At 39.9% G+C, this 13,401-nt stretch overlaps 1 protein-coding gene across 1 annotated transcript in view; it reads left to right on the forward strand.

Moving 5' to 3' along the window:
* The first annotated feature begins 381 nt into the window (after nt 1–381).
* CDYL (chromodomain Y like) overlaps nt 382–13,401 on the forward strand; it is a 484,963-nt gene continuing 471,943 nt past the window's right edge. The window contains exon 1 of the mRNA XM_053715829.1: nt 382–796. Within this exon, the coding sequence (XP_053571804.1) occupies nt 773–796 (24 nt within the window). The 5' untranslated portion in view covers nt 382–772. The remainder of the gene's footprint in view (nt 797–13,401) is intronic.

Genomic DNA, 13,401 nt, shown 5'->3' on the forward strand with positions numbered 1-13,401 from the left:
CACAAACCGACATTCACATACACTTCAAACCGAGAGGAGCTGTCCTACTGCTAGTAGGTGGCAACAATGAAACGTCGGACGCAAAGCGGGGACTGAAGAAGATTTTAGGATATAGTTGTGCTCTACTCCACTTTACTACTTAGCAACTATCACACGAGTTATGAGAAAAGTCATAACGAGGTTGAAGGGTTTAAATACGGTATCTGAACGAATGTTACATACCCAACTCCATCTCCCAAGCGAGAGAATAGTGGGCACGGTGTTAGATGCGGTGGGTGGACCCCGAGTCAGAAGGACAATGGGAGGGTGAGCTGTGAAGGGGAGGAGTGATAGTACCTAGCAAAGCGACTCCGGCGGAAAGAGGGAGGGGTGTAGTAATGGAGGTAGGCGGATCGGTTGCTGGTGCTGAAGGATACGCTGAAGAAGAAGATCCGTAAGCCCGGATCGCGCTTTTTACACTCGCCCCCTCCTTTTTCGCTCTCTGCGCTCGATTGAGGATCCTGCAGGGAGCCGGGGAGCCGCCTGTGTGTGCTGATATTCATAGACAGCGCTCGGTGTGCCCGATCCGTTTGAGTGGGGAGGGAGTTAGCTGCGCAGCTACTCTGCGCACTCCACCACATTGGCATTTCAGCGAGTGAGAGCTCTTGCTCAGAAAAAGAAGGATATACTGGAAGAGGAGGCCAAGCACACAACTGAAAGAAAGTAATCTTCATAGCCGGGCAACTGTTCCCGACCCCTTCGCCTGCACCACCGTAACCCCTATCCCCTCAGCATGGCTTCCGAGGAACTCTATGAGGTACTGTAACTCGGCCGGGTATAGACCCTACTAGGGGCGGCAGGGAGGGGGGTGCTGACCCTTTCTCCATGCTCTTCTTCCCTTTTTTTCCTGTTTGTTTACATCCCACTATAGTTGTATTTTCTGAGCGCATTCCAATCATGAGTTACTGCTGTCTTCTATGCTTTAACTGCCAGCTGTAACCTTCCTCTTCTCCCTCACACTCCTTTCTTTCTCTCTCTCTCTCTAAAAAAAAAAAAAAAAAAAAGCGCTGTGTACGTGTTTGACCGGCTCTCACCTCGTTAGTTCAAGTTCGGCAATTTTGCTGGGCTTAAATGTTGAAGAGAGTCAGAAGTGCCCGGCCTTCCTCGCTTTGCAGTCGGGATGATGAAGATGAGGGTGAGCACAGGGTGTAGCAGCCGTGACAGTGACTGACTGTACTGCTTAAGTTAAAAATTACTAGTAGAAGTCACTTTATTGGATTTTGTAGCAGATATTTTTAGTATACAATATACTTTTTAACTATATTTTAAAACATTACAAAGTAAACTGAATTAAAAATAAAATAGTATGTGAACTTCATCTTTCAATAAGCGCTGAGGCAGCATGGCACCTAAAGTGAGGAGGTGTTGCTGAGGGGGGGAGGCACGTGTGACTGGACAGAGGGCAGTGTAGTAGCGGTTAGACGTTATCTGTCATTACTGTAACTACACATATGCTAATCTATTTTCTAATTGAATTATTTGTTTGGGTTTCACAAATCAATGCATGATAGGGGCTGTATGGTACCTTGGAGAACTCTTACCAACACAGGGTGTGGTTGAAGACCATTCTTGTGAGTTTGATGTTTCATTGTTTTAAACATTTTGTATGTTCAAACATTGAAGCCTTAAATCTCGCTGATTAGCTGAATGTAGAAAATATGATGGCACTAAAGTTCAATTAAAACCTCTTATCAGACAATTTGTCTCTTTCCTAAGATATTGAGAGTCCACAACGTCTTTCAATTACTAGTGGTAATATCACTCCTGGCCAGCAGGAGAAGGCAAAGAGCACCACAGCAAAGCTGTTAAGTGTCACTCCCCTGCCCATAATCCCCAGTCATTCTCTTAGCCTTTGTTAATTGAGGAGGTGAAGTTTAGTGTCTGAAGAACTGAATTCCTTTTTCGTGTACTTTTCCCTGCAGGCAAGGATTTGGGTTTAGCTGAGTCCACATCAATCTCTTAGTAGAGTAGTGGTGGCTTTTAAGCAGTTAGGAAGTTGTGAGGTAGTCCTTGCTTTGTTTCCTAACACATTGCTGCCCATGGTACAGAAAGCCAGAGTTGGTTACTCTGTTCTTTTTCTACAGGTCTCTGTAAGGAGTATGTGTCCTTTCACGCCTTGTGAGCTGTCTTCCTGCCGGACAGCTAGACTGCAGGCAACTGCAGGCTTTTGTCTTCTATGTCTTGGAGACTTGCACTTCAGAAGAAAATAGATGGGGACGTTTTTTAAAATCCTTTACGGGATTTTCAAGCACATTATGTATGTTGAGACTAGGGGTTAATCTTCCCTTTATTGGGACGTTTTTCCTCTTTGGGTAAATTTACTTTAAATACTTTATTAGTATGTGTGTGTGTGTGGCTTATACAGGGATTTATGAATAAACTTGCAATTTGGTAGTTGGTTTTCTTTGCTTGCTTAGATAGAACAGGCTAACTGACAGACTGCTTGAGCGTTTGTGTAAATTAGGCTCCGGTGTTGTAGGCAGAGTGAAACATGTGCCTTTTACTTGCTGGGTAGTTTCCTCTCTCTGCCGGTGATGTGACTTCTCTCTGCTGTCGGATATGCGCGGAGTGGCGTCATTGAATTTCAGTCTCTTGAGTGTCGATCTACTATATGATCGTTTTACAGACTTCTGGCAGCCAAATTGTGTATAAGTGTTACGGTAAGGCACCTCACCCTGTTTGAGGTGTAAGTACAAACAAATAGGAGTAGAACAGCACTAAAGGAGTGGAGTGCCCGTGCAGACAGGTCTGAGGTGTAGGGGGCCTGATTGGTTTATTATTTTAAATAATTTTTGCATAACGTTAAGTGGCTGTGGTATTAAAAATTCTTAAAGTGACAGTGTATTTAAAAAAAATTCTGCAATTTGGGGAATTTTTTTATTTAGTGTTATGGACATGGACCAAGACACTGTGCCTCAAGGATTAACAAGCATTTGTCAAAAGACACAAATTGTTTTGCCTATGCAATTCTGTGCTGCATGCTTAGCTAGAACACTTCAATTTAAAGATAAATTGTTGCCCTCTAAGCCCAATGTCTCTCAGGATGATGCTGTTCAGGCAATGCCACAGCTTTCTCCTCAAACGTCCGAAGCTTCTATGGCGTCACATACAGTGCCCTGCAGTTCCTCTCAGCCTCCTGGAGGAGTTTATTTGCCTGCAGATTTTGCTGCACAGGTATCTTCTGCGGTATCTGCGGCATTATCTGCTTTTCCTATGCTGGGAAAACACTAGAGGAAATTTAGACATTACGATAGTAAGGTTTCTGTTCCACCTACTGCTATGCAGTTTGCCCTCTCTCATAAGTCGTCTGAGGAGGATATGTCGGTAGCCTCTGAGGGTGAAATCTCAGATTCGGACAGTATTATTCATTAATCTGATACTGAAGAAGTAAACTTCAGATTTAAGCTTGAACACTTTTGTGTACTGTTAAAGGAGGTATTGGCTACTTTGGACGACTTCGATACTTCTGTCGTTGTCAACCCTAAGAAGTCTAGTAAACTTAATAAATACTATGATGTTCCTCTGTGGAAGCTTTACCTGTCCCAGACCGTGTGACAGATTATTTCACAGGAATGGGAGAATCCAGGGATTCCTTTCTCCCCGTCTCCTGTATTTAAAAAGATGTTTCCTGTTGCTGACTCCATTAAAGATTCTTGGCGCACAGTGCCTAAAGTAGAAGGGGCTATTTCTACTCTGGGTAAGAGAACTACCTACGATCCCTATAGAGGATAGCTTCTCCTTTAAGGATCCCATGGACAAAAAGCTTGAAGCTTATTTGATGAAGATGTATGTTCATCAAGGTCTTCAATGGCAACCTGCAGTTTGTATTGCCACAGTAGCAAGTGCAGCATCTTATTGGTGCGCCTTGTCTGAATCTATTTTAGTAGAGACTCCGTTGGAGGAGATACAAGATAATGTTCTCAAACTAGCCAATTCCTTTATTTCTGATGCTAACATGCAAGTTATTAGACTGGGAGCCAAGATGTCTGGCTTCTCTGTCCTAGCCTGTAGGGCATTGCAGCTAAAACCTTGGTCAGCTGATGTTACCTCTAAGTCCGAGCTTCGGGCGCTTCCTTACAAGGGTAAGACCTTGTTTGGACATGGTCTGGCAGAAATAATTTCTGATATTACTGGTGGAAAAGAGTCTTTAATTCCTCAAGACAAGAAGAACAGACTCAAAGGACGTCAAAGTAATTTTTGTTCCTTTCGTAACTTCAAAGGTCAAAAGTCTTCCTCTCCCTCTTCCAAGCAGGAGTAGTCAGTCATCTTGGAAGCCCAATCAGTCTTGGAATAAAGGGAAGCAATCAAAGAAACCCTCATCTGAGTCTGTCAGCATGAAGGGTTGGCTCCCGGTCTGGGATCGGATCAAGTGGGGGGCAGACTTTCCCTGTTTTGTCAAGGGTGCAGACGAGATGCCCCAGATCCTTGGGCTGTGGACATAGTATTTCAGGGTTACAAAATACAATTCAAAACGTTCCCTCCCAGGGGCAGATTCCACCTCTCAAGATTATCTGCAGGACAGGTAAAAAGAGGCATTCTTGAACTGCGTTCAGGACCTTTCGTCCCTGGGAGTGATTGCTCCAGTAAGGGAACAGGGTCTAGGATTATACTCAAATTTGTTCATGGTTCCCAAAAAAGAGGGAACTTTTCAACCCATTTTAGACCTAAAGGTTCTGGGGCCTCTCTTGGCAGTGATCAGGTCTTGGGGAATTGCAGTGGCGCCATACCTGGACGACATATTGGTTCAGGCACCATCTTTTCAACAAGCAAACTCTCATACAGAGATCTTGTTGTCTTTTCTACGTTCCCACGGTTGGAAAGTGAATCTGGAAAATAGTTCCCTTGTTCCAGCTACAAGGGTGGTTTTCTTAGGGACCATAATAGATTCCCTATCTATGAAAAGTTTTCTGACGGAGGTCAGAAAATCCAAAATTCTCTCCTCCTTGCCTCTCTCTTCAGTCTACTTTTCGGCCATCAGTGACTCAATGTATGGATGTAATTGGTCTGATAGTTGCTTCTATGGACATCATTCCCTTTGCCTTTTGCTTCCGGAGACCTTCCTGGGTGATTGTGACCATGGACGCCAGCCTGCTAAGCTGGGGAGCAGTCTGGGAGTCGTTAAAGGCGCAGGGACTATGGACTTGCGAGGAGTCTGCTCTCCCCATTAACATCTTGGAGTTGAGAGTGATTTATAATGCTCTGATGGCTTGGCCTCAATTGGTTTTAGCCCGGTTTATCAGGTTTCAGTCGGACAACATCTCAGTGGCTTACATCAACCACCATGGAGGAACTCGGAGTTCCTTAGCCATGAAGGAGGTGGCACGGATTATTCAGTGGGCAGAAGCTCACAATTGTCTATCTGCCATCTACATTCCTGGAGTGGACAACTGGGAAGCGGATTTCCTGAGCAGAAAGACATTTCATCCCGGGGAGTGGGCTCTCCATCCGGAGGTGTTCTCTAGGTTAACCCTTAAATGGGGGGTGCCGGAGTTGAATCTGATGGTGTCTTGGCAGAACGCCAAGGTTCTAAGATACGGTTCAAGGTCAAGAGATCCTCAGGCCGCTCTGATAGATGCTCTGGCGGTTCCTTGGGACTTCGGTCTAGAATACCTGTTTCCTCCGTTTGCGCTCCTTCCACAAGTTATTGCTCGTATCAAACAAGATATTTTATCAGTAATTCTAATAACTCCTGCATGGCCTTGCAGGATCTGGTATGCAGACCTAGTAAAGATGCCATCTCGGCCGCCTTGGAGGTTGCCTCTGAGGAAGAACCTTCTAACTCAGGGTCCATTGCTCCATCCAAATCTCGTTTCTCTGAAATTGACTGCTTGGAGATTGAACGCTTAGTTTTGTCTAAGCGTGGATTTTCTGAGTCGGTCATTGAGACCATGATCCAGGCTCGCAAGCCTGTTATCCAAAAATTTTCCTGTTGCTCCTTCTTGGAGCCTTAATCTTGTTCTTAAAGTTTTGCAGCAGGCTCCGTTTGAGCCAATGCATTTAAGTTGCTATATTGGAAGGTTTTGTTTCTTATCGCTATCTCTTCTGCTCAGAGAGTTTCGGAACTCTAGGCTTTGCAGGGTGATTTGCCTTACCTTATCTTTCATGTGGATAAGGCAGTTCTTCGTACTAAATTGGTGTTTCTTTCTAAAGTGGTTTCGGATAGAAATATTAATCGGGAAATTGTTGTTCCTTCTCTCTGTCCCAATCCTTTTTCTCATAAAGAACGCCTGTTGCACAACTTGGATGTTGTACATGATCTAAAATTCTACCTACAGGCAACTAAGGATTTTGGCCTGTCTTCTGCCCTTTTTGTTTGTTTCTCAGGAAAGCGTAAGGATCAGAAGGCTACTTCTCTTTCCCACTGGTTGAAAAGTATGATTCATTTTGCTTATAAGACTGCTGGACAGCAGCCTCCTGAGAGAATTACAGCTCATTCCACTAGGGCTGTCTCTTCTTCTTGGGCTTTCAAAAATGAAGCTTCTGTGGAACAGATTTGCAAGGCTGTAACTTGGTCCTCTCTGCATACTTTTTCCAAATTTGATATTTTGGCCTCGGCTAAGGCCTCTTTTGGGAGAAAGGTTCTTCAAGCGGTGGTGCCTTCTGCTTAGGTCTTCTTGTCTTGTTCTCCCTCCCTGTTCATTCTGTGTCCTCTAGCTTAGGTATTGGTTCCCACTAGTAACTGAATTACGTAGTGGACTCTCCATATCTTAGGAAAGAACATAAACTTTATGCTTACCTGTTAAATTTCTTTCTTTCCGGATATGGAGAGTCCACAACCCCACTTTTTATTAAGATAGTTATTTTTTACTAAACCTCAGGCACCTCTACACCTTTGTGTTATTCCTTTTTCCATCTTCCTTTTGGTCGAAGGACTGGGGATTATGGGTAGGGGAGTGACACTTAACAGCTTTGCTGTGGTGCTCTTTGCCTCCTCCTGCTGGCCAGGAGTGATATTCCCACTAGTAATTGAATGACGTTGTGGACTCTCCATATCTGGAAGGAAATTTATCAGGTAAGCATACGTTTTGTTATTTTGGATTCTAAATATAGTATCTGCAAAGACAACTCAACACCAGCAAGTTAGTTAGTTACCTTTTAATGGATGATATCACCATCTTAGAAACATCAAGCGATAGGAAGTAATCACCAAATGATCCTTTTTCTCAATCCTCCTTTTTTTTGTGTGTGCACATCACTGGGCTTACTGCTCCAGGCCATACATGCCCGAAATGTCGCTGTCTTTTGGGGCATACTCCTGAACAAAGTTTTTGACCTTTTATTTGTGCTGTCACAGTGATTCTGTTTGCATCTTAGAAGCTTTGCTATGCTTTGTTACTGTATGATTGGATTATCATACCTTCAGAAATTTAAAGTTGATTTAGATGAAAATTTGTCAACAGAAAGAGAAGTGCTATGAAAAACTTCAGCCCCAGTGACCGTTACTAAATTAAGTGGTCTAATAAACAAATTTCAAAAAACATTTCTTGATCAACTTTGAGTTATCCATTATGTTTCCATTATTTTCTGTTTCTACATAAGCTTTGGTTTTCCCCTTGCTCAAGAAAGGGACATCAATGTTCATTTGTATGTATGGTCATCAAATCTAGCCATTTAAAGCAGTTAAAACGTACCAGGATTTTAGCGTCTCTCCAGTTGACGTTCAAACTGGACTTAAATCGAGATTAATTAGTTCATGACTACTTTTTTTTATTTTCTTATGCTTTACATGTAATTGAATACAGGATTCTTTACAGTGCCCAAAAATGTGTGGGTTACTCCATTATTTTGTTGGCCTCTGAATTTCATACTAACTTGTCAACGTCTTGGGCTTATGTGGTTGAGCATATAGTGTCTTGAAAGTGAATTTGTAGCATTTCGAAGACATGTACATCTGTGTGGTGAAAAGGGACGAGAAATCATACATAAGAGATGTGATAATCTGTTGGCTGACTCCTCAAATGTTTGAGATATATATATATATATATATATATATATATATATATATATATGTATGTATGTATGTATGTATATATATATATATATATATGTATGTATGTATGTGTATGTATATATATATATATATATATGTATATATGTATATATATATATGTATGTATGTATGTGTATATATATATATGTATATGTGTATATATATATATATATATATATATATATATATATATATATATATATATATATATATATATATATATATATATATATATATATGTGTATGTATATATATATATATATATATATATATATATATATATATATGTATATGTGTTAGCTGATGAGTTATGGTCCAGGATTGTAGGCGTCATGAAATCGGCACAGAAACTTTTGGTTCTTTAAACTTTCCAATTATTTCCACTAAGCAGAATTCTCTTAAAGCATACATCATTAGTTCAGCTTTGTCTGGGACCACAAAAACTATGGAATACAGTCTTAGTTTTGCTTTTTTCCTTGGGCCGCAAAAACTAGTGCAGAGAGCCGCATGTGGCCCATAACCATGGAGCTCTTGACAAATACAGGGAGTGACATAACAGTGGAAAATAGAGAACAAACTTCACCCAGACCGGCTCCAATGTTTGTAGGTAAAACAACAAAACTTTATTCTGAAAATCTATTAAAAAGATAGCTCACAGACCATTGGCAAGGAAACACCCTTGCCAATAGTTTGTGAGCTATCTTTTTAATAGATTTTCAGAATAAAGTTTTGTCGTTTTACCTACAAACATTGGAGCCGGTCTGGGTGAAGTTTGTTCTCTATTTTCCACTGTTCACAAGGATTCCCATAGGGCACACAATACGGAGTAGGTGAACACACACAGCACAAGATTTCTGGTGGGACTGCCCGGAGGAGCAGCAATTCGACAGCCGGCAAGGTGAGACGCTGAGTGAAGCTCAGCCAGTAGCGGTCATAAAAGACTGTTCTTTGTTTGGTATGTAACATCCAGCCTTGTGAATGAATAAGGAATACACGACAGTTTGGTGGAATTTATGAAAAGGCTTGGTATGTTTTACACATTAACATTACCATTATATACCGCTCTTAGTCTCACATGTTATATGTATACTTAACGTTAGCTACATCTTTTTTCTCTAAGTGACATAACAGTGCATATTTTGCTTAGAAGAAAAGTACTTTTAGACTACAATTCTCTAATTTATTACAGCATTTTTTAATTTATTTTTTTAAACAAATGCCTATGCCTCGCTATGTCTTTAATTCCTATTAAAGTCACACTTCCAGGCATTGATCATTGGCACTTTAGACAAGGACATGACTGGTGAGCCATTCAGGGTGCTATCATGTATGTATGTATGTTTCCACTAATCATGAGCCAAATTAGACTCGGGGACAGCACAGTAGCATGCTTTTTGAGAGTTCAAGACCGCATTAAACAAGCATTTTTTAAAATTTAGATGGTCGTTAATAAATTTAGTTTTTTTTTTTTACACATTTCAATCTAAGAAAAGTATATACTGTTTTGCAGCCCTGTGAATGTGTAGGTTTTCTTAAAGGGACACTGTACTCAAAAAAATTTCTTTCATGATTCACATAGAGCATGCATTTTTAAGCAACTTTCTAATTTACTCCTATTATCAAATTTTCTTCATTCTCTTGGTATATTTAGATGCCGGCCCATTTTTGATGAACAACCTGGGTTGTCCTTGCTGATTGGTCAGCACTATTAAACAAGTGCTGTCCATGGTCCTGAAGCAAACATTTGCTGGCTCCTTAGCTGAGATGCCTTCTTTTTCAAATAAAGATAGCAAGAGAATAATATAAGTAAATTAGAAAATTGCTTAAAATTGCATGCTTTATCTGAATCATGAAAGAAAAAATTTGGGTTCAGTGTCCCTTTAATTTACATAAATATCTTTATCTCAATGTAAATTTCAATCCGGTTATCTTGACCTTACAAATTCGGTATTGTGGGAGCATTGCTTTAACATAGATATATTGTAACATTTATCTGCTAATTCCAATAAATAATGTGAACGTTTTGATCATAAAGTATGGATGGCAAACCTATTATATATTAGGAGCCACACATAATATCGAAGAGACATAACAGTTTGAGGAGAATCAAAGTTAGTATACATGGTTTCCCTGCTCTTCAGCTTTGTCAAGGAATGCGCAAAAAGAAATTACTCCAAAGTCATATATACAAAAACAAAAGTTTTAGTTCCTGTTTTTCAACACAAGTAGCAAATTACAAATGTCATTCAAGGTTTTAATTTTATTCCATCAAATTAGGCTAGAAAAGTATAAGCAGACCAAAAAGTTTGTAGATACAGTGGAATGCATGACTATGTCATAACTATGTAACTATTTCATAAATCAAAATTTAAAATTTATTTATGATTTTCTAAAACCAATATCAACACACATCAGTGATGAAAAAAATATTTTTGCTTTTGTTATCAAGTACAAATTACAATCATAAATGTATTGGTTGAATACACTCCTTTTACAGGACTTACTAAAGCGGAGGTTCATCTAGTTTCCTTCTCTGGTTACTAAAATTAGCTAAGCCCACCTATGTGCAGTTAGTCTTAAATGATCTTAACAGGCACCAGAATACATCTTAAAATACCGTATTTTTCGCTCCATAAGACGCACTTTTTTCCCTTTCAAAAGTAAGGGGAAATGTCTGTGCATCTTATGGAGCGAATGTGACTGATAAAAAAAATATTCTCTCGTATGCACCCGGCCGCGCATTGATTTTAATGACCCCGCGCACTTGTTAATTATTCCTGCGCACCAAATGGGGGTTGTTTAGCCTGGAGCCCTCAGGAACACTAGGATATTTTGACAGTTAACAAAAGTTTACAAGCTGAGAGTGTATGCGTTGCGCCTCACCTCGGACATCGCACCTACAAAGCAGGAGAGCCTGTACAATCACACTATAATAATATGGAATAATTGAAACTTTAGGACAAATGCCCATTATTATATATTATTATTGTGTGACTGTACAGACTTGTCCTGCTTTGTAAGTGCGATATTCGAGGTGAGGTGCCACACATACACTGTCAGCTTGTAAAAAAACCCTGAGACCGTTTCTCCGCTGACTAAACTTGCAACCAGAACCAGATGATTGCGCTCGCTGCGTCACCGTATTCATGAGGAATGAATATATTTCTGTGGTGACATCATTTTGCGCATGCGCAAATCACAGTCAATAGGGTAGGAAATCTCAACAGAACACCGGGGGCGCTGAGAGCGGGAAATCTGGAGGTGGAGGATGGTGCTGCATGAGCGAAAATATTTTCAATGCGGCTGCACAGTGCATAAACCGTTAGGTTCGATATCTGTGCCACATGATGTCCGGTACTTCAGAAAGGTAGAAGAGCAGGGATCTGGGGGCGGGCAGAGGCCATAAGAACCGGTACGCCCAGGGTTGCACACAGGGGCCAACAGCAGTACTGAGCCAATCATGTGAAAATTACCCCTCCAGGGCAAGCTACTGAAGTGTTGAGAGGAGGTGGATGCACAGGCATTGGTAAACAGTATATGCTGTATAGTTGTGACATGATTTGCCACTGCCTAGGTATGATCATGTTGGTCGCTATATCAAACTGCATAACGCTGTTTATCAGTATCTGTCAGTAGGTTGTATACTGCTTGCTGCTTAATGACCAGTTAGGTTGTATTCTGCTTAATGACCAGTACGCTGTATGTTAATGACCAGTAGGTTTATTTAGGTTAATGAAGATATTTTTATTTAGGTTAATGAAGATATTTTTCGTATAATGGAACACTAGGAGCCAATCACTATCAACAACATCCCAATATAGGATATATTTGGATATACACCATCATTTAGAAGTTTTTTGGATTTCAATACAGGAACTATTCTTAATCACTACGTATATATAATTTTTGGAATTTTCACATTTTTTCACAAATACCACCCACAAGGAATTGGACATTAAGATTTTAAAGGTGTACACCTATTTTTGATATATATTTTTTGATATTTTTTATTTTTTTCACTCTCTTTTCTAAATAATAGACACTTTTTTGGAGCAATTGCACTCAATTTTTTTCATTTTAATTTTCATTTTATCACATTTTGATTATTTTTCATTTTATCACGAGCACACTCTTGTGATTAACTTTTGTACCAGATATAAACCATGTATACAGATGTAATTTAGAGGTTTAAAATTGATTACTGCTCAATATCATTGTTTTAAAATTTTTGTTATAATAAATATGTACATTTTTAAAGTATAATATCTTGGAATCCTCTTTGACGCTACTTAGCAGAGGCTCCTTTTTGAGGTTTTCTCAGCGCTCCTTCTAGCCTTTATCGTATGCTGCTTAATGACCAAGGAAAATATCCTATATACTCCCACAGCTTTAGTCACTGATAACATTGCTAACTGTTTGCCTTTAGGGTCTGCCTGCTGAATCTGATTACACTAAAGCAGTGATGGGCAATGAAATCCAACATCTTCTTAAATAATTCATACAGTTTTAAGAAATTTTATAATTTACTTGTACTCTAAAATTTACTCCATTCTCTTCTTGGTATCCTTTTTTGAAAGTAGGTAGACTCAGGAGTGTGGGCATTTTTTCTTGTTCCTAAAAACTAGGTGCGTCTTATGGTCAGGTGCGTCTTATGGAGCGAAAAATACGGGTATAAATGACCACAACAGGAAAATTGAAGAGATTTCAACAAAAGACAAGCTTTAAAAAAAGATAGACTTTGAATATATCCCAAGTAATAATTGAAATCAGGGTTTGACAAACCTCCCTGACTTTTAGAATTTTACCACTGGTTCAAATACCACTGTCTAACTTCTAAATTTCAAACAGATTTATCAACCCCTGAATTATTTTGCATGTATCTGGGTAACTAGGTTAGTAATCCAGAAAACCACTTTTGGTAACTATGAAATATCTACATAATTCCATGGTTTGGATGTGAAAAGCTTTCCAAATGTCAGTCACTACATAGGTGATTCTTAAAATTATATGTCATGAAAAAAATGGGTGGAAAATCCTTGACATCGATTCATAGTTGAATTTTGCAATAATATGAGATGCAGCCAACATACAGCAAAAGTTACCTTGTTAAATATGAGAAAAATAGAATGTTTGACCTAAACATAAAAAGCTAACACATCTCCCTGTGACACACTTGTACTACTCTAAAGCATGGTAGGTGGGATGGGAGAAATACTTCCTTTATTTGTTTCAAACGATCGCCGCACTGAGCTGCTCAAGCAGCCCACGGCAGAATGCTGTTTTGCTAAGAGGTGACTCCTTAGCAAAGAGTTGTGTGTTCCAGCAGGCGCCAAGCCAGATTTCCCGCACGGCTATTGGCTAAGAGGTGAAAA

This window comes from Bombina bombina, chromosome 5 (assembly GCF_027579735.1).
Source record: "Bombina bombina isolate aBomBom1 chromosome 5, aBomBom1.pri, whole genome shotgun sequence".
NCBI classification, from domain to species: domain Eukaryota; kingdom Metazoa; phylum Chordata; class Amphibia; order Anura; family Bombinatoridae; genus Bombina; species Bombina bombina.